The sequence below is a fragment of the Mustela putorius genome, unplaced genomic scaffold (genome assembly GCF_011764305.1).
Source record: "Mustela putorius furo isolate JIRA1106 unplaced genomic scaffold, ASM1176430v1.1 tig00000876_pilon_pilon_pilon, whole genome shotgun sequence".
In the NCBI taxonomy this organism is placed as follows: domain Eukaryota; kingdom Metazoa; phylum Chordata; class Mammalia; order Carnivora; family Mustelidae; genus Mustela; species Mustela putorius.
The window spans coordinates 783,025-804,149 of record NW_025421506.1 but is presented as its reverse complement, the minus strand read 5'-3'; the positions used below and the strand labels follow the sequence as shown (position 1 = coordinate 804,149).

At 34.3% G+C, this 21,125-nt stretch overlaps 1 protein-coding gene across 4 annotated transcripts in view; it reads left to right on the top strand.

Annotated features, from left to right (window-relative positions):
• Window positions 1-20,911, top strand: part of GKAP1 (G kinase anchoring protein 1) — a 77,599-nt gene extending 56,688 nt beyond the window's left edge. For all 4 annotated transcript variants that reach the window (XM_004774081.3, XM_045086071.1, XM_045086070.1 and 1 more), the window contains 5 exons: window positions 10,447-10,548; window positions 14,004-14,067; window positions 17,214-17,284; window positions 18,173-18,250; window positions 20,584-20,911. In XM_004774081.3, coding sequence (XP_004774138.1) covers window positions 10,447-10,548; window positions 14,004-14,067; window positions 17,214-17,284; window positions 18,173-18,250; window positions 20,584-20,631 — 363 coding nt within the window. In that variant the 3' untranslated portion in view covers window positions 20,632-20,911. The remainder of the gene's footprint in view (window positions 1-10,446; window positions 10,549-14,003; window positions 14,068-17,213; window positions 17,285-18,172; window positions 18,251-20,583) is intronic.
• The last annotated feature ends 214 nt before the right edge of the window (window positions 20,912-21,125 follow it).

The following is a 21,125-nucleotide window of genomic DNA, read 5'->3' as shown; positions in this document are numbered from 1 at the left end:
GGCACCAGTATAGGGGAGTGGGAAAACTGAGATGGGTGAGACTGTCCTTCACTTAGATACTCAGAGCAGTGGGGATAAGAGGAGGCAGTCCTATAGAGATATCATTCAGCATGATGAAGGCTGGAGAGAGAGATTAACAATACAAATGAGGTTTTGAATAGAGAAGGTACTAGCTCCCTCCTAGTTGTGAATTGTGAAAGGTGTCTGAAGAATTGACATTTGGGATAGACATTGAATAATGAATAAACTGTAAGCAGAGAAATGGAGGGACTCTATGGGAAGTGCAAGAGCAGAGGTCAAGAGCTGCACAAGCCTTAGACTGAATATTCAGGAAATAGAACGTTCTGCACTGAGATGCACAGAGTGTGAGGCTGGGGTGACAGGGCCAGGGAAATAGCTTGGGTTTAGATTATGAAGGTCTTTTTAAGGGGAACAAAGAAGTTGGAATTTTAATCTGTAGACCAGGGGTTGTAAGCTCTTGTCCGCAAGCTAAAAATGGTATTCACATTTTAAATACATTACTCAAAAACTAAAAAGAAAGAAAAGATCTCATCAAAAGAGACCTATAAGTCTGCATTTATTTTTCTCACCACAACTGCTAGTCTTCTGTTTTATTTAACCCCCCTCTTTGGGTCTAACTTATTCTTAAGCTTGTACGTTTTCTTTACCATGTATTGACCTCCAATCCATCAATAACTTCTCAGCCTGAAATTTGTAGTGAGCAGTTTCAGTGGTGTTCAGCAGTAGTGCTTTCCCTTTACCTCCTTGGTTTTCTCTTCTTCCCCTGTAGGTGCACAGCACTGGCTTTCGCAGTATTGCCCACTTTCCCTATTCTGATTTAATTCCTGGGCTGCCAGGTGTTGCTGGAAAATACATACATATTTTAAGACAATGCTACTATTCTGTTCCAAAAATCAGTGCAATGTAACTTTTGCCAGGTCTTCATTTCCACATAACAGTCCTTTGGCTCACCTTTCTTTTCTTTTCTTTTCTTTTTTTTTTTTTAAATCAAACTATAATAAACCTACAGTTTCAGGTGTACAATATAAATGATTCAGCAATTCTGTACAATTTGACTTTGACAGATTCCTAGAGTGGCTGTTCCAAAATCTAAAAGCCCATTTCCCATCCTCCTATTCTCCAGTGGACATGAGCTCTTTGTTTCATTAAGATTGATAAATTCAGTCACTCAACGAATTAAACACCCAACTGTGTTGTGTTATATAGGACACAAAAGAAGTCAGACCCTTTTTATTCTAATGCAACAGTAAGATGGGTTTATAAATAACACTAACATAATTCTGCATGGAAATCTATTTTCAACTTAGTGGCAGGAAATCCTTGCCTGTACAAGAAGTACTTGTGAACTTTTTCCTTTCTAACATTGAATTAAATTTAATGTTTTGAAGTTTTGCCTTGACTGTCAAATTTTATGTATGATCCATGCAACAAGGTTAGCATTTATGGTTAGGATATGTGCTGCTTCTTTTTTCATCGACTATGATTCTTCTCTTTGTGATCCATATCTTTTTTATTTTTTTAAACCACCTCAGATTATTTTTGGATAGAAAGAATTATATTTGGGGACGCCTGGGTGGCTCAGTTGGTTAAGCAGCTGCCTTCGGTCATGATCCCGGCGTCCTGGGATCGAGTCCCGCATCGGGCTCCTTGCTCAGCAGGGAGCCTGCTTCTCCCTCTGTCTCTGCCTGCCATTCTGTCTGCCTATGCTCGCTCTCTCTCCATCTCTCTCTCTGACAAATAAATAAAATCTTAAAAAAAAAAAGAAGAAAGAATTATATTTGTGTATTTCAGCAAATAGGTGTCTCAAATCCTTCGTAGGACAAATCTGGGCATATAAAAATTCAGTCAAGTAATGTTAATGATCTAATAAAACCAAAGCAAAACCAAAAACAAAGACTTTGAAATCAATCAAACCTAATAACACAAAATACAGCTTCAGTAGCTTATCAGTTCTTTTCTATTGGGAAGAAATTACTTGCCTCTCATGTACTATTGTTAGGAGTTGCAATTAATTAGTAGTTAAGATTTTAAATTTTTATCAGAGTATGTTGTACATAGTACTCAATATATCATTGTTTTTGTACACGGTAGAAAATGTTGTGTCTCAAGAAAGATATATTGGTAAAGTGCCATGGTAATTCACAGGAATGAGATCAGAGATGGCTTTCTTAGGAAAAAAATGGCTTTTGAATTGGAATGTACAGAACAGTAGAATTTGAATATGCACAGGTGAGGGAGAAGAAACTAGAATGCTGTGAGTATGGAGGCAGTGAAGTATAAGCCAACCTAATTAAAACAGAAGGACCTTTGAGGAGAATAGTGTGTTTGGCAAGTTAAATTGGAAAAGATTGTGGAGGATCAAAGGCCTGATTTATGGTTTAGTTAGTAGACACTAAAGAATTTTTGAAGGTTTTAAAGCAGAGAACAAAGTTTTTATGATGATAATTTCATTGCAGTGCCTAGGAAAAACTGAATGAAGTTGAAGACTAGTGTTAAGAATTTGACAGTGCTCGGTATTGTTAAAGGTATAGAACAACAGTAGCATACTGCCGCTGGTATAGTGTAAATTAGTATAACCATTTTGGAAAACAGTTTGGTATAAAGTTTTTATTTTTTGTGTGTGTAAAGGTGCAACAGTTTTTTCTCAGCTTTATTGAGGTATAATTGAGATATAAAATAGTAAGATATTTAAAATATACATCATAAAAAATAAAATGCGTGTCATGATGATTTGATATACATAAACATTGTGAAACGTTTCCTCCCATCTATTTAAACACATTTACCATCTCACATATTTATCTTTTTTTTTTTAAGAATGTTTAAGTTCTAGCCTCTTAAAACATCAATTATGCAATGCAGTGTTATCAACCATAGTCACTATGGCGTACATTAGTTCTCCGACCTGATTCATCTTATAGCTGAAAGTTTGGACCATTTTACTGGCCTCTCCCTTGTTGTCCGCCAGAATCTAGCAACTGGTATTAACTTTTCAAGTTGAAGATGATGGGAAGACCATATGTTCTAGAAATTCTACCCTAGATTAACCCACTGAGCCACCCAGGTGCCCCGTAATGTTCAAATTCTTAATCTACCTATTGGGTTATTTTCTTTTTACCTTCATGTGTCATTATATATTTCTATTGTGTATGCAAAATCTTTCATAATTAAACAGTTAGGATTTTCCCAGTATCATTGAGTGTAATGGGGAAAAGGAAAAGATTGAGACCATTTAGGAAAATATTTCTCTCTTTCTTTATCTCCTTCCTTTCTCCATTATACTCCTTTTTTCAAAGAAATCAAGCTCTTCTTTCTGCCATGGTTAAATCCTTTTTCTTTTTTAAGATTTTATTTATTTGTTTGAGAGAGAGAGAGAATGAGAGAGAGAGAGCATGAGAGGAGGGAGGTCAGCTGGAGAAGCAGGCTCCCTGCAGAGCAGGGAGCCCAGTATGGGACTCAATCCTGGGACTCCAGGATCATGACCTGAGCCAAAGGCAGTTGCTTAACCAACTGAGCCACCCAGACACCCGTAAATCCTCTTTTACTATACATTAATATACTCAGGAATTGTTAAAGGTACAAAATAAATCAACTCTAATTCACCCATTCTTAACATATGGTTTCATTTTTGAATGCTGATTTTAAAGGAAAATGTCACATGCATAGGTATTTTGAAAATAATTATAATAATAAGCAATTAGTTTTATAGCCCCTTTTATAAACCATGCATTATATTGTCAAGTCAATATTATAATTCACTTGGTCATTCATTGCCCTATTATTGAATATTTAGGTTGTATGGAATTGGTCACTTGATATTCATTGAACATCTTCCTATGTTTAATTTTTCTATGAATTATTTTCTTGAAACAAATTCATTTTTTTCTTAAAGATTTATTTATTTGTCAGAGAGAGAGAGAGAGAGAGCACGAGCAGGGGCAGAGGGATAAGATTCCTCACTGAACAAGGAGCCTGATGTGGGACTTGATCCCACGACCTTGAGATCATAACCTGAGCTGAAGGCGAACACTTAATTGACTGAGCCACTCAGACATCCCCAATTTAAGATTTTATATTTTTAATTAAAAAAAAAATTTTATATTTTTAAGTGATTTTTACCCAGTGTAGAGCTTAAACCCATAACCCCAAGATAAAGAGTTACATGCTCTACCCACTGAGCCAGCTAGGTACGTCTCCTTAAAATAAAATTTTTTAAAAGATTTATTTATTTTGTGGGGGGAGTGTGCATGAGTGGGGGGGAGGGGCAGAGGGACAGGGGAAAGAGAATCTCAAGCAAACTCCCCACTGAGTGTAGAGCCTGACATGGGGCTCAGTCCCATGACCCAAGATCATGACCCTAGCAAACATCAGACACTTAACTGACTGAGCTACCCAGGTGCTCCTTGAAAAAATTCTTAAAAGATAGTAATTGAGGGTTTTGGAGGGGAAGGGGGTGGGAAGTTGAGTGAGCATGATGGTGGGTGTTATGGAAGGCACGTATGCATGGAGTGCTGGGTGTGGTGGATAAACAATGAATTCTGGACCACTGGAAAGAAATTTTTAAAAAATTTTTTTTAAGAAAACAAAAAAGAAAAGAAAAAGGAAAAGGAAAAAAAGATAGTAATTGAATCAAAGGATATAAACATCTTCTTATCAACATTGTCTTCTAGAAGTAGGCTATGAGCTTACTACATTGTCCACGACTTTACCAGCATTGGGTAGATCATCCACTGCTCATCTTATGGACTTCAGAGCTGTTTTATTCATTGTCTTTGTGTATCTTGCTCTTTTGCTCTGTTGATACCTATACTCACTGTGTCCAAACTCATGTCCATAGTTTACTCCAAACTAAGCATTTGGCTTGACTTACATCATTTTTGTTTTTTGTTTCTGTCATTTTATCCAGATACATAGGCTCTAAACTTCCTTTTTCACTTTTCTGTTTTTGAAGGTCTGGGAGTTTTTAATCGATGACATATTTTTCAAATCTATCTTCTCTTCCATTTTCATGAGCACGTTTCTATTTTAGGTTCTCTCTCTCTTACTGGTATTATTTCAGTAAGTTTTAACAACTCTTTCTGCCTCCTGCCTTCTAACGCTAGGAGTAATTTCTCTTCTACACTGCGACCAAATGACTTTTTAAAAAGCATGACTTCTGCCATGCCACACCAAGTCCTTAAACTTCAGTGTCTTCTGAATCAAGTATAGTATCCTTGCCCTGATATGTAAAGTTCTCAGGCTGTGCTTTTCAAACTGAGACTTCCCCCTCATTTAACCCATCCAGAAATCAATTTAGTAGGTTTATAGATAGGTAGTAGAAAAATACAGTAGATAATAGGGAAAAAAAGAAAAATACCAAGAATATATGATATCTATTCGTATTTTACAAAATTTGTTTCTGTGTGTCTACGTATACATACACAGCATACACACTTAAGTACATATTCATGCACCGACCCGTGTGTATCCTGGGTCATGATCTAAAACATTCCTTAATGTGGATCACTGTCAAATAAGTATAAAATCATTGTTCTATGGTATAGTTTCAACCTAATTAAACTTCAGCCATATTCTTTCCCAGATTTTCTCCTAGCCAGAGCAAAGCACACCTATTACAGAATGCTCTATCCTCCCTGGCTTTGCTCAAGATTCATGTCGCTTGTCATCTCCCTGAAGCTTTCTCTCACTGCTCTACCCCACACACCAAAAACAGAAAATCTGGATGTGATCTTTCCTTCCTTTTTTACCTCACAGCATTTTGTTTTTCTTATGGCACATTTCACAAGTACATTTTTATTATCATTCTTAACAGATTACACATCCTTTGTGGACATGAACTTTATCTTGTACATCCTTGTATCCTCATTTTAGTGTATAACATTTTCTACTTAGAAAATATTTCTAAAATTTATTAATTGAAATATAAGACTTAATAGCAATGAATGCACATGAAAAAGGATGGGACCAGGGAGGGAGACAAACCAGAAGAGACTCAATCTCAGGAAACAAACTAGGGGCTGCTGGGGCGGGGGATAGGGTGGCTGGGTGATAGATATTGAGGAGGGTATGTGCTATGGTGAGTGCTGTGAAGTATGTAGGACTGATGATTCACAGACCTGTACCCCTGAAACAAATAATAAATTATATGTTAATAAAAATATGAATGCACATTTAAACAGTATGGTTTTGTTTTTCAAAAAGTGATCTTTAGGGGCTCCTGGGTGGCTCAGTGGGTTAAGCCGCTGCCTTCGGCTCAGGTCATGATCTCAGCGTCCTGGGATCGAGTCCCGCATCCGGCTCTCTGCTCCACAGGGAGCCTGCTTCCCTTTCTCTCTCTCTCTCTGCCTGCCTCTCTGCCTACTTGTGATCTCTGTCTGTCAAATAAATAAATAAAATCTTTTTTAAAAAAAGTGATCTTTATTTTTTTAAGATTTATTTATTTTTAAGAGAGAGAGTGTGCAAGCAGTGGTGAGGGACAGAGGGAGAGGGAAAGAAAAAAATCTCCAGCAGACTCTCCACTGCGCACAGACCCTGACGCAGGGCTCAATCCCAGAACCCTGAGATCATGACCTGAGCCGAAACCAAGAATTGGATGCTTAACCAACTTAGCCACCCAGGCGCCCCTGGAAAGCCATCTCTTTTTTTCTTTTAAATTTTATTTATTTGTCAGAGCACAAGCAGGGGGAGCAGGAGGCAGAGGGAGAAGCAGGCTCCCTACTGAACAAGGAGCCCCAGGCAGGACTCAATCCCAGGATTCTGGGATCATGACCTCAGCTGAACACAGAAACTTAACCAACTGAGCCACCCAGGCATCCCAGAAAGTAATCTTTGTTAAAGAAATTTTGGGAACTACTGATATGTAGAGAAATGATAATGGCAAAAATTAATCTTTGAGGGTTTTACTATATATTTGCCAGATACTATATTAAGTACTTAAAATGGTTATTTCATTTAATTTGCACAGTTAGCTATGAAGTTGGTAGATACTGTCCCCAGTTTGTAGATGCAGTGGGAAAAAGGACCTTAAATTTATTCACTTGGAGAAAACTATTGAAGTTTGTTTTGCTCCTACTTTTCTTTAGATATATACTTCTTTCCCCCCAAATAATGTAGAAACTGTTAAATGGACCACTTTTTAGTTAAAGATTGTGAGCATTTTGAGTAATAATTCTTACAACATGAAGTAATTGAGTTTTTTAATAACTAAATTGCTTTCCAGTACCCCAAAATGAGAGAAAAATATTTTATTTTTATCTTTTTAAAGGTTTGGTTTTTTTTTAATTTTTTATTTGACAGTGATCACAAGTAGGCAAAGAGGGAGAGGGAAGCAGGCTCCCTGCTGAGCCAAGAGCCTGATGTGGGACTCGATCCCAGGACCCTGAGATCATGACCCGAGCTGAAGGTAGCAGCTTAACCCACTGAGCCACACAGGCGCCCCGAGAAAAAAATATTTTAAATGTACCAGTTTGTTGTAACATTTCTTTGTATACTACTGAGATTGTATATTTCATGTTTATTGGTTATATGCCTTTCATATGGTTGTGGCTGTTTTTTCCAGTTTAAATAAAATAAGATAAAAACAGAGAGGGAGGCAAACCATAAGGGTTTCATTTATCTTTAGATTTTGTTTTAGTACTTTGTAAGTACTAAATAATAATAATAAGGAGATTATTCATCAAGTTAAATATATTGGCTTTTCCTTTTAGTTTCCTCCATTTGGTATTATGTTCAGAAGGGCTTTCCTATTATGTTCAGAAGGGCTTTCCTACTCAAAGATGATATTCTTATTCACGTAGATTTTATTTTAATACTTATGTGTTTCTGTTTTTTCAAAATTAGAATAATATTTTATATTACTCAGTGATTCTATACTCAGTATAAAACAATTTTGATCAAAGGAATTTTTTAAACAATAAGGTGAAATTTCCATAATCTCACAAAAATAAATCTCCTAAGAGTTAGTAAATTTTTAATGTATGTCCTTCCAGAATTTTTTCTTTGCATATAGTGTCATAATATTGAGACCATGTGAATATATTTATAGTTCTATATCATTTTTAGTGATTTCAGAGTTTTCAGTTTTATAAATTTACCATATGTTTAGTATATATCCTATTGTTAGCCATTTAAATTGATGCCTAGTTTTTTGTAATACATCTGCAGTGAACACAAATAGATATCCGCCCCCACCTCACTTATCTATTTAAGGTAAATTCCTAGTAGTGAAATTCTTGGGCCTAATATTATATGTGTTTCTAATCTGGATCCACCCCCTCCTTATCCCTTAAACTAGAATCTTGAAGTGATCATCCTCACCTGCCACATTCAACTGCTAATAAAATACTGTAGATTCTGCTCTCAAATAATTTATCGCAAGATACATTTCTTTCCATCTAAACTGCTTCTGATCTCGGCATAATCTTCACTGACGTGGGCTTGCAGTAGCAATGAAAGGTGTTTTCCACCTCTTTTATGAACTCTGATGCATTTCCCACGGCAACCAAAGTGATCCCTTAAAAACATAAATGTAGCATGAATAGAAAGCTGATAGTCTGCTCAAATTCCTTCATGGTTTCACAAGACCCTCCAAGATGAGTCCTCTGTCCTACCCTATCTACCCCCGCCCTAAACTCCAACCATATTGGCCTCTTTTTCTTCCAATTCTCTAGGCTCCTTCCTGCCTTGGAGCTTTAAACATATGGTTCTTTTTACTTGGAAATCTCTTTTTGCTTAGCCAGGTTTTGCTTAGCCAGTTCCTTCCCATCACTCAGAGTCCATTTTAAATGTCACTACATCAGAGAGAGCTCACTTTTCTTCATGCTTCTTTTCTTCATAGCTTAAACCTCGCTTTCTAATTGCAGCATTTATGTTTATATCTGCTTCCCCTCCAGGACAAGTCCCATGAGAGCGAGTGTCTTTTCAGTTCTCTTCACCATAGTACATGCAATACCTAGTAGCTAGTGCTCAGAGAGTATCTTTAGAATAAGTTAATGTTGCCACATCACTCATTAGATAAATAGAACCAATTTATATTCTCATTTGACTTTGGAATGATTTTTTTTGCATTTAAAATTATCTGGGTGTGTAGTACAAGATGTCAAGGATTTATTTAACCTGATTTTTTTTCCCTGTTAGCCATTTATCCTATAACCTACATTTATTCTGTAATTCAGCCTTTTCTCGTGTCTTTAAAATACCATAATTATATTACAATAAATTCTTGTATCTTAAATCTCTTTCTGGACTTTGTTTTCTGGTACACTGCTCTGTCAACTCAAGTGCCCTGACCATACTATTGTAGCTATTTTTGCTGTTTGGTGTACAGTTATTTGGTAGGCAAATTCTCCTTCATTGCTTTAACTTTTTGTTTCTATCCTGCATTCTTCCAGATGAAGTTTTGACTGGAATTTCAATTGAAATTTTATTAAATTTACAAAGTAACAATTAGTCTTCCCATCTACAAACATAATTTGTTCCATGTCCTTTTCAGTATTTTACAAATTTCTTTATAGATCCTAAAACTTTCTGAATTATATTTTTAGGGATTTTTTTATAGCAACTTGGGGGGAATGGTTTTTCTAGTTGTATTTTCTGTCTGCTAATTGCTGATTTAGAGAAAAGTTCTTAATTTTGCGGTTTGTTTTTTGTTATTTACTTTTTATAATTATAATTATAAAAACTTGCTGTTTATTTTTTCTCATAAGTTTTAAATTCTTTTGGGTTCTAAAGATAGACTAAGAACAACTTCTAACAGTACTTTTAATGTTTATTCCAGTATAGAAATATTTTGAAGCTTTTGGGCGCCTGGGTGGCTCAGTGGGTTAAAGCCTCTACCTTTGGCTTAGGTCATGATCCCAGGGTCCTGGGATCGAGCCCCGCATCGGGCTCTCTGCTCAGCAGGGAGCCTGCTTCCTCCTCTCTCTCTGCCTGTTTCTCTGCCTACTTGTGATCTCTCTCTCTCTGTCAAATGAATAAATAAAAATCTTTAAAAAAATAAAAAAATATTTTGAAGCTTTGATATTATGCTGTTATGTTTGTAGTTTGAGATTAATCATAAATATCTTATTTGCTATTGCTGTAGTAATTACAATTATATATTTGAGTAGAAGTAGAAATGTAGTCAGTAGTTTAAGGTTGCTCTAGAAAATGAACTGAAATCAGGAAAATCAGAATTGTTTTCCTGTTAAACTTTCCACAGAGGAGGAATATTGTAAACCAGAATTGGTTTTCCAAAACTATTCCAAAAACTAATTTCAAAAACTATCTTTTTTTTTTCCTTAAGATACTATTTTTTTAAGTAATCTCTATACCAAAAGTGAGGCTCAAACTGAAAACCCTGAGATCAAGAGTCACATGCTATACTGACTGAGCCAGCCAGGTGCCCCAGAACTATCTTAATTCTAAAATAGTGTTTTTCTCCCATAGGAAGTAGTTCTGAAAGATGGAAGAATTGAAAGACTAAAGTTGGAACTTGAAAGGAAGGATGCTGAAATCCAGAAGCTGAAAAATGTGATCACTCAATGGGAGGTTTGTAATTATTTACTGCTGTGAATTAATTCTATAAAATCACACTTTTCTGTTTTTCCTATATGTCAATATATATATAATATTTGATTAATAGAAATATTTCTGCAGTTTAGGTTTTTAAACTCTCACTAATATAAAATATGAATTGCAATATGATTTTTTAATCATGTGAATATGCGTATAACATTAAACTTGCCATTTCAACCATTTTTAGGTGTATAATTCATTGGCATTAATTATCTTCACAGTGTTGTGTAGTTATCACCACTATTTATTTCCCGAACTTTTTCATCAACCCAAATTCTGTACCATTAAATAGCTCCCCATTTTCCTTTTCTTTCACCCCCCCCGTGACCTCTAATCCCAATGAATTTGCTTTATTCTGGATCCCTCATGTAAGTGGAATCATGTATTTGTCATTGTGTGTCTGAATTATTTCACTTAGTGTAACGTTTTCAAGTTTCATCCATGTTTTTGCATGTATCAGAATTCCATTCTTTTTATAGTCCGTTGTATATATATGCTACAATTTGTTTGTTCTGTTTATGGACACTTGCATTGTTTCCACCATTTCACTATTTTGAACAATTCCTGCCATGAACATTAGTATACCAGTATCTGAGTTCCTGCTTTCAGTTCTTTTGGGTATATACCTAAAAGTGGGATTTCTGGATCATAAAGTACTTCTGTATTTAACTTTTAGAAAAATTGTCAGACTGTTTTCCATAGCACATGCACCATTTCACATTCCCATGATCAATGCACAAAGGTTCCAATTTCTCTACATCCTCGCCAACACTTGTTATTTATAAAATTTTTTAAAACCAAAACCTACATGTTACTCTTCTACGCACTTCTTAGGCTTTTCAAAAAATCACTTATTCATCTTTTTTGTCATTCTTTTTTGATTAATATTTATTCACCCAACAGTTATTTATTGAGTGCCTATAATATGTCAAGTACTTTTCTGGGCCCCACACAATGTAGTAGTGAAAAAAATGATAAATCAAGTCCCAGCTCTGATGATATTTTCCTTTCTCTGCTACACATGCCTTTAAGTATCATCCCTGCTAAAGCCTTTTTGGACTATATCCACCCATCTCCCTTGGCTTTTTCTTTGTGATTTATATTTCCCTTTTCTTTTGTTGGGCACAACAAAGATGATGAAGATGCAGCCTGTGTGTGTGTGTGTGTGTGTGTGTGTGAGAGAGAGAGAGAGAGAGAGAGATGGAATATTATTCAGCCATAAAAAGAATGAAATCTTGCCATTTGCAACAATGATGGATCTAGAGCATATAACGCTAAGTGAAATAAGTTAGAGAAAGACAAACACCATATGATCTCACTCATATGTGGAATTTGAGAAATGAAACAAAACAAAAGGGGAGAAAAAGAGAGACAAACCAAGACACAGACTCTTAACTATAGAGAACAAACTGATGGTTACCAGAGGGGAGGTGTGGGGAGAGATGGGGAGAAATAGGTGATGGGGATTAAAGAGTACTCTTATCATGATGAAGAAAATAGAATTAAATAAATAAACCTAAAGCTTCATAAATTGTAGGCAGAAAAAAAAGAACCACAACGAGAACCATTGGACTGGTGCTAAATGAATATATACTTCAATTCTTATCTAAAAATTTGGCTGAAATATAAGATGTATATAGATATATTTATAAGATGTATATAAGATATATATACATATATGCATGAGGCCTGAAGTGAAGACACTGTAGTAAAGCAATGAATAGGTGTGGAGTGTGAGAGGAAAAGCACATTTCGAACAGGTTTGGGCAGAGGGGACCTGTATCTCATTTTGTATATGCCAAGTTTGAAAGGGCAATAGATGTAGGCATAGATGTTCAGAATGTAGCTAAAGTCACAATGTATCATTTAATTTAAGTGCTCTCTTTTTCATGAAGTTAAAAATACTATTAAGGGTCTTGTATATTTCATTTATGTTCTTATAAAATGCATGACATTAGTATGTTTTGTTTTTATAGATACATTTGCTATTCTGGTTGTATATACAAAACTATATATGCTATTTTTATGGACAGCCTAGGATTTTTCATAGGTGATTTTCCTCATTTGCAATTTTTGCTTTATGGGCTGATTTTAGACCTGAAGTCTGCTATGAGAGGTCTCTGGGGACACTGATGTGTACCTTGGACAAAAGGCTTGAGCTGGATATAGAGTTTGGCAAGATATTAACATTGATTGAGGCCCTGTTAGAGAATTTCTTAGAAAGTTTCATATTCACAGTGGATAAATTTTCATAGTGAATATACTTGTAGTTAACTATGTATATTTTCCCTTTCATATTTTTATGTGTCTGTCTGACTTACCTCCCTCATTCATTCCTAAGCTTCTCAGAAGTTCTGCTCCCTTTGTATTTACTGTGGTGTTTATTTCTGTTCAGGGTATTGTCTGCAACATTATGAATGTCATTACTGGTTTATTATTAGCAGTTTACTGGATAGTGTTTAGTAAAAGCCATCTTAACTGGCATTTGATGTAAAATACATTAAATACATTTTACAAGAAAGATTTTGAAATCAGTAACTTCTGACTTATGTACATATGTGTTAAGAGAAGAAATGACAAGTTCTTATACTCATCTGCTTTCTTTCTCTGATCTTTTGTTTTTCCACAATGTAGTTAATGTATTGTTTTCTCCCAATGTATTAATATATTAAATATTTATAAATAAATCTGTTTAAGATATGTTGAATGAGGATATTGTAGGGGGAAAATTCCTTGGAAAAAAGATGTTAATGTGAGAAGGTATTTCCTCTTGTTTGTAAGCGTATAGTTATGTCATCTATGTATGAGAAGAAGCTAAATCATTTGGATAAAGAAATTGAAAGATATTCCAGTAAATTATTAATTCATATCAGCGAAAAGTTACTTTAACAACATATAGTTAATGAAATAATGAGAGATTAATAAAGCCTTATATGAGGAGACATAGTACTGTGCTGTACAGTTCTGTAAGTACTGCGTGTGTGCGCCTAGGCACTCTCAGTAGTTAGTAGCCACATATTGGAAAATGGCAGATATAGAACAGATGCAGAAAGTTCTAACATAGAACTGGACTGTCTTGATTTAGAGCTATGAATCATCATTCTTTGTTTTCATCTAATTATATTTTATGGGTTTTTGTTTAAGGGAAAAAAAAGAACTTCAAGAAAATTTAGTATTATCCTGAATTTTCTCCAGTTTTATATCTTCCTTCTTTATTTTTCAACCACTTATAGTATTAATTTCTATTATTATACCATGGAATTAATTTAGAAGGAGATAGTACTGAATACATTTTCCTCCATCCTATTTCTTTCAAAAGTAGTTTCTGTCTTTCAGCAAGCCTAAATTCATAGCTCCATAAATTCAGAGTAAGTCATTAATTATACCATTTACTTTAAAAAATTTAATCTTTTTTCTTTGACTATTAGGCAAAGTATAAAGAAGTAAAAGCAAGAAATGCACAGTTATTGAAAATGCTTCAGGAAGGTGAAAGTAAGTGATTTGTCTGTTTTTGGAATTAAAAGTAACCTTAAAAAATTTGAAGATGATTTTTCAAGATATATAATTAACTCAATAAAAAAATATTTCCTAGAGGGATTCAGATTGAATTGTTGCTGATAATTTTACTATTACAACTTGGTCTTACAGCACCTTAGTGTTACAGCACCTTAGTATAACACAAGTTTCCAACTAGTCAGGTAAGAGAAAGCTTGAAATTTCAATTCTTATAAAGTATTGGAATACATTCAGCAGGAAAACAAGAATAGAACTTGCTTAAGATTCTCTTAATTATTAGAAGGAGAATGCCTATCATTTTAAATTTTCCTTCTTCCCTTCTTCCCAGTCTTTTTAAAAAAAATTTATTTATTTATTATAGAGTGGGAGAGAGAGTGTGTATGTGTGTGTGCACATGAGCAGGGGGAAGAGCAGAGGGGGAGGGACAAGCAGATTCTGTGCTGAGCACAGAGCCTAATATAGGGCTCAATCTCACAATCCTGAGATCATGACCTGAGCCAAAACCAAGAGTTGGACACTTAACCGAGCTAAGCCACCCAGGTGCCCCTTCCCAACTATACTTTTGCAGACACTCTAAACTTTGGCAATATTTCACCAGCAGGAAGTCGAGGAAATCAATAAAAAATGATTAGAGATAATCACATTTAGTAAAGTATATGTTGTATGAAGCCCCTGTTAATAAGTATCAGTGATATCCCAGATAGATCTCTTGTTAGTACTGTATAGTGTTCAAGAAATTGTGAAACTCATCTTGAATCAGAATAAACAAGATACCAAAAATTGAAGATACTGGAGTGGAATTGTTCATAAAAATTTTAACCATATTAAAAAACAGTTATCAAAACATATGAGTAAAAACCAAGAATCATGTTCAGCTGAAAAGAATATATGGTGTTGAAATAGATTTAAACTTACTGTTTAATAACTTTACTATTAACATATAGCTTAACTATGATAAAATAGAAGTTAAAGAGTAATGGGGAAAGGTATTATTTGGACAATTTAGATATCAACATTCTGAGATTGATTTAGATCTGTGCATGTTTCAGATTTCCATGTGGATCATTTAATGAACAAAATTATGAAAAAAATTGTTTACAAGCTCTATTTCTAATTGAAGAAATTAGGGGTTCATTGGACATTGGATGCATGATTTTTTTAAATATGTAAAAACAAAGTAATATTCTATTTAGGGAAACATTTGTGAAATGTTAGAAAGTTAACTGATAAAAGCTTTCTGTCAAATATACATTAAAATGGCTACCAGTAAATAACATCAGTGTTGTCCATACTGTATACTATTAAAAAAATCCAAATAGGGATTCCAGGCTGGCTCAGTTGGTAAAGCATGCAACTCTTGATTTTGGGGTCATGAGTTCCCATGTTGGGTGTAGAGATTACTTAAAAATATATATATACAAATAGATCAGTGATGGGCATTTAGGAGGACATGTGGTGTGATGATCACTGGATGTTACACACAACAAATGGGTCATTGAACACTACATCAAAAACTAATGATGTACTACATGTTGGCTAATTAAATTTAAATTTAAAAAAATCCAAGTGGAAGAATTTTCTGTAGAACCATTACATGAAAAATACAGTACATTAGAGCACACATATGCTAGCATTGATAACGTGAATGTGAATACAGTCCGCTCCCTTATAACGCAACACATACATCACCCATCTCTGCAAAAGCACACAGTTAAAACCACACAGTTTATGGGGAAAAGGGTTAGGAGGGTGCAACACTCAAAGGAAAAGAAAAGTCATCAGAGACACATTTAAAAAAAAGTTGGGAACCTAATAAAAACAGTAACACAGTTTTATACATGTTAAAGTGATTAAACACAAATACTATTAATAAATATGGCACTTTACCTGAAAGGCTGCCTTTAGTTTGCTTGTGGAAATAGGCCTCAGATGGTCCACAAACTGTGTGTTACTGTGAAGCAATGGAAGAGTGGAAAGTTGGTGTGGTTTAGTAACAGTGGACAGAGATAGCTGGTCGATATTTGAGGTGTGTGCATGGGTGCTGTTTTCTGTATTTGTGAAATTATGCTCAAGCAAATGCAAAATTCATGTTCTGTTCAGGTTTTTCCATAATACAGCAATCTCAATGAAACACATTTGTGTTTTCAAAACAAGCGTGTTACTAGAAAATTGACTATAATTGAAATGTTACATAATTATTAAAAATCACTTGTTCTCAGTGAGTATGCCTAATTCTGGGGAGAGGGGATGTACAAGTTACCAAGTTGAATCTTGAGAGACTGATTTGATTCTTGATGCACTGTCTCACCTTACTGCATTAAACTATGACAGATAAATTTGAATTACAGTGTTATATTGGTAGAGCTGTGGTGGTAACAGTACTCATATATTTGATCTTTTCCTCCTTCACTAATTATAGTTTTACCTCTTCAGTCTCTCCCTAGTTTTTTCAAAACTGAGGAGTTACTTTGTCATACATTATAACTATTACCATGGATTAAAGAAGTTGATAGCCATGTAGAGATCTTTGAAACCTAGGAAACCTAGGGGTTGAAATGTAGATAGATCTCTTGCTTCCCCAAAGAGGGAAAATCTCTAGACAAAGGACCATGGGTGTATGTAATCAGTTATATCATATGAGCTACATTTACTTGACAGTGCTTTATTGGTATGAACAGTCAGTTAAAAATCATTTTTTGTGGGCCTTACAGTACTGCTCACCCTGACAATTTAACAAAATGAAACAAAAACATCCTACCTTGTTTTTAAAATCTTGTTTTAAGATAAGTCAAGATATTTGCTTCATCCCTATGGGAAATTGGTTATGTCCTTGTCCTCTTTAGAATAGCTGGAAAAAATTTATCTTTCAAGATATCTATACAATTAATATTTTAACACCACAAAAAATGTAAAATTTTCAAGAAAAACTGCTGTAGTAATAATGATGATCAGAATTTACCAGTGGAAAAAAATAAGAGCTATATAGAATTAAGAAATACATCCATTCTCTATAAGGACAGTTAGTCTTCACCCAACTGCACTGCTATCTTGGTTCACTAAAGTATTGTTCAAATATTTGAGTGATTGAAAAGATAATACTGCTGTTTTTCCTTTCTTGTCAGTGAAAGATAAAGCAGAAATACTTCTGCAAGTTGATGAATCACAAAGTATCAAGAACGAGCTAACTATACAGGTAAGAAAAACTCTGAAATATACAGGACTGGTTTTCTTAAGCTATTTCTCTTTAGTCCTAAATTATGAAACTCGATTAAACAAAAATATAGCCCATCAGCACTGTGATAAAGTAAAACAAATTATACTTTTTATTATCATGTAATAGCAAATGAATTAAGGTTCTCTTTACTGTGCTGAGGGAGGTAGGAATGTCCGAAAGCCTAAGGGAAGATAAGGTTGTATATTAGTTGAAGCTGACTAATATAGAAATAAAAAGGGCAAATAGAACTTACCCTATTCATGGATGTGACTTTCTTCCCTTCCCATCCTTACTCTGCATTTTCTCTTAGAATAGCGAGTTTGATGAATACCCAACTTTTGTAGCAACATGGACAGGACTGGAAGAGATTATGCTGAGTGAAATAAGTCAAGCAGAAAGAGTCAATTATCATATGGTTTCACTTATTAGTGGAGCATAACAAATAGCATGGAGGACATGGGGAGTTAGAGAGGAGAAGGGAGTTGGGGTAAATTGGAAGGGGAGGTGAACCATGAGAGACTATGGACTCTGAAAAACAATCTGAGGGTTTTGAAGGGGCGGGGGGTGGGAGGTTGGGGGAACCAGGTGGTGGGTATTATGGAGGGCACGTATTGCATGGAGCACTGGGTGTGGTGCAAAAACAGTGAATACTGTTACGCTGAAAAAAATAAATAAATTTTTTAAAAATAGTTTTTCATATCTGTCTTTTATATATAAATGAGTAAAATGCTTAACTGAAATTGTGTGTGTGCTTGGTGGGTGGGAGGTGGTTCTCTGAGTCAAATTCACCATTGTGAGTAAATGTTAAGAATTAAGAGTATTTGCCTAAAGAGACAAAGTCTTTTAAATTCAATATTTGGTTTTTAGGTGACTTCACTTCATGCTGCATTAGAACAAGAAAGATCTAAAGTGAAAGTATTACAAGCAGAGCTAGCCAAATACCAGGTATGCTTTTATAATTTTGAAAGTGTTCTCATCACAAGTAATACCTTTAGAATAGATACTATGTGAGAATAAAGCACTATTTTATTCAATCCAAAATCTGTTTGCCAAACATGTTAATAATTTTGTTATTATTGGTCATATAATTTACACTTTAGAAAATGTTAGAGTTTTTCTAAATATTGGTAAATACAGCAATAACTAAAGTAAAATCCTTGGTATGATGTGGTATATGTGTCAGTGAATCGTAGTGAGGGAAGGTACATAAATGACATTTGTCCTACTATATAAATTTGATCACGTGGGTACAGCAGTTGATATCTCCATTGTAAAGATATCTTTTCTCCTTTATAATTAATAAATATATGAAGTGATACTTTGAGTTTGTGTGAATATCCTTTTCTTTTTACCCAGTGGTTTTAGCATCCATTGATGATATTTGTATCAGTCATTATTTTGGTTGTTGCAAAACAGAAACTTCTTCTATTATTTCTTCTGCATTTACAAGCTGGCATTCAGCATTTTTTTCTGGACAAAGCAGTAAAAAAAAAAAAATCAGTCATTTTTTTCAGTATACACACACACATATATTTGTATGTATGTATGTGTGTCTAAGTCATGATATAAAAATGTGTTAATTAATGTGGGGAGTCGTAATCAAAAAGGTTTGAAAGCTACCACTGTTGGCCTGGAGAACATAGAAGTTTGAACAGTCTGAGGTTTGACCTTTTACCAGTCTAGGAAGGAGAATTCTCTTTGCTTGGGAGACTTCAAAAAGGATCCTTAAATTTCATGCAGGGTTTTTGTTCTGTTTTGTTTTTGTTTTTAATCTTGTTGAAAAACAAGGCATGAGTTTTAAGCTGTGTAACACTGGTCCTTCGCATAGTGGATATCTACTTTGTAGAAGAGTTTTTAGTAAATATATTTGTTTTCCTGCTACGGGAAATAAATTTTGTTTTCAATACATTGCATTACACATCTTAGATCCCATATACACTCTTCTGCTTTTTTTTTTCTCCCTCTGAATGAACCTGTGCAAAACTTTAATGTGGTGAGGAATGAATAAGGCCATTCTTACACTTGATTTTTTTTTTAATAAAAAATGTTGGTGTAGAATTGTTTGTGACCACCAAGAAGGAAGTTATAAGCAGAACAAAGATGAAAGCAACAAAGAGTAGCTGCCCACACTAGTAAGTGGGTCTGGATTCATGTGCCCCTGACAGAACCACCAACCACTTTAAGAAATGCACGTCCACAGACAAGTACTAGTTCCCAGACTTGGCTGACCACGAAAGTGACCAAGAATCACTTGGGAACTTTTTGAATTACAGATTGTTCAGCTCAACTCTGGTAATTATAAATAAATAGATCTGGGACAAAATCTAGACATCAGAATTTGAAAAATACTACCATTAAGGTGATTCTATTGATTAACTAAGTTTGGGTATTGTTGCCATAATTTATAAAAATAGAGGAGAAAACTATAAAGTTATTATAAGGAAAAATACATCAAACCATTACTTACGGTTAAAATGGGGGGTAGAGTGGGTAAGGATGATTTTAATTTCTTTTTTGTACCATACTTTCTGTATTTCTATAATGAGTATTTGCTTTTTAAATCAGTCAGAAAATGTTATGTTAAATGTAATAAATGTAAAATGCTTCTTATCTTTTATGCTCCTACCTCATAGGTTAGAGTTTCATTTGGAGCAAATTAAATACAGATTCATAAATGTCACTGAGCAATATGAAGAGTATAACCCACTTTTCAACCCACTGATGAACAAAATCAGATTTCTAATCCTATCTAATATGAATAAGACTAACTTGAATTAGAAATTGAGTTATTCTTAAAGGTAATGAACTGAATTAGCAAATTTGCTGATTAAATGAAGCAAATTATTTATTTTAGTATTGATAAAAAATTACGTATTTTTAAAAACCTGAGACAGTCCAAATGAGCTCTAAAAAATAAAATATTGGTGATCTTACTAAGTCTAAACTAATTCAAGTAGAAGTAACTGCTTCATACAACATGCTTTAACCATTTGTAGAAAGGAGGACATGTGTTGTGGTGAGCACTGGGTGTTATATACAACTAATGAATAGTTGAACACTATATCAAAAACTAGTGATGTACTATACAGTGACTAACTGAACATAATAAAAAAAAAACCTTGTAAAAATAATTCAGTGGTATGCACATTCAAATTTGCAGCAAACTCAAAAAATTGCTTCTTTCTCGTACTCAAAATGCCTTTGGTCTCATTTATTCTTAAAATGAAAATGCCCTAAAATGATACTTCCTAAATAATTTGCCCTATTTTTCTTTACAGGGTGGCAGAAAAGGGAAAAGAAACTCTGAATCCGACCAGTGTAGGTGATTCCATTAGCCTTTGAGGTCAACACAAAAATTAAAACTTTCAGGGTTTTGCAAAGTGTATATATTTAATGCTGTGCAACTGCTAAACTATGCAGTTTTTGTTGAAGAAACTTTAAAATGATTAGCTCACTAACAGACAGTCTATAATTTTATGTCTTTTTGGCTTAAAGTGAAAAAGAAGAAAAATAGAATTCCAGCAGAACTCAATGATTACTGTTTATTATCCATACTTCTTATCACTTTAGTTTTTCATCAGTCAATAAAATTAATTTACTCTTCCATTAATATGTTTGGTTTTTTAAATTTCAGAAACAATGTGAAAGTATTATTAATTAATTGGATGGATTGTTTAAGTAGCTTATGCTCAGGAGATGTAGAAGTGGGGGAGGTGTAAAGACAACAGCAAAAATAATTACCATACATATTAGAGTATGATAGCATATTGTTTGGAAATTGAGAAAACTTGCATGAGGTAGTTTTAGGGGGGTAGATAAC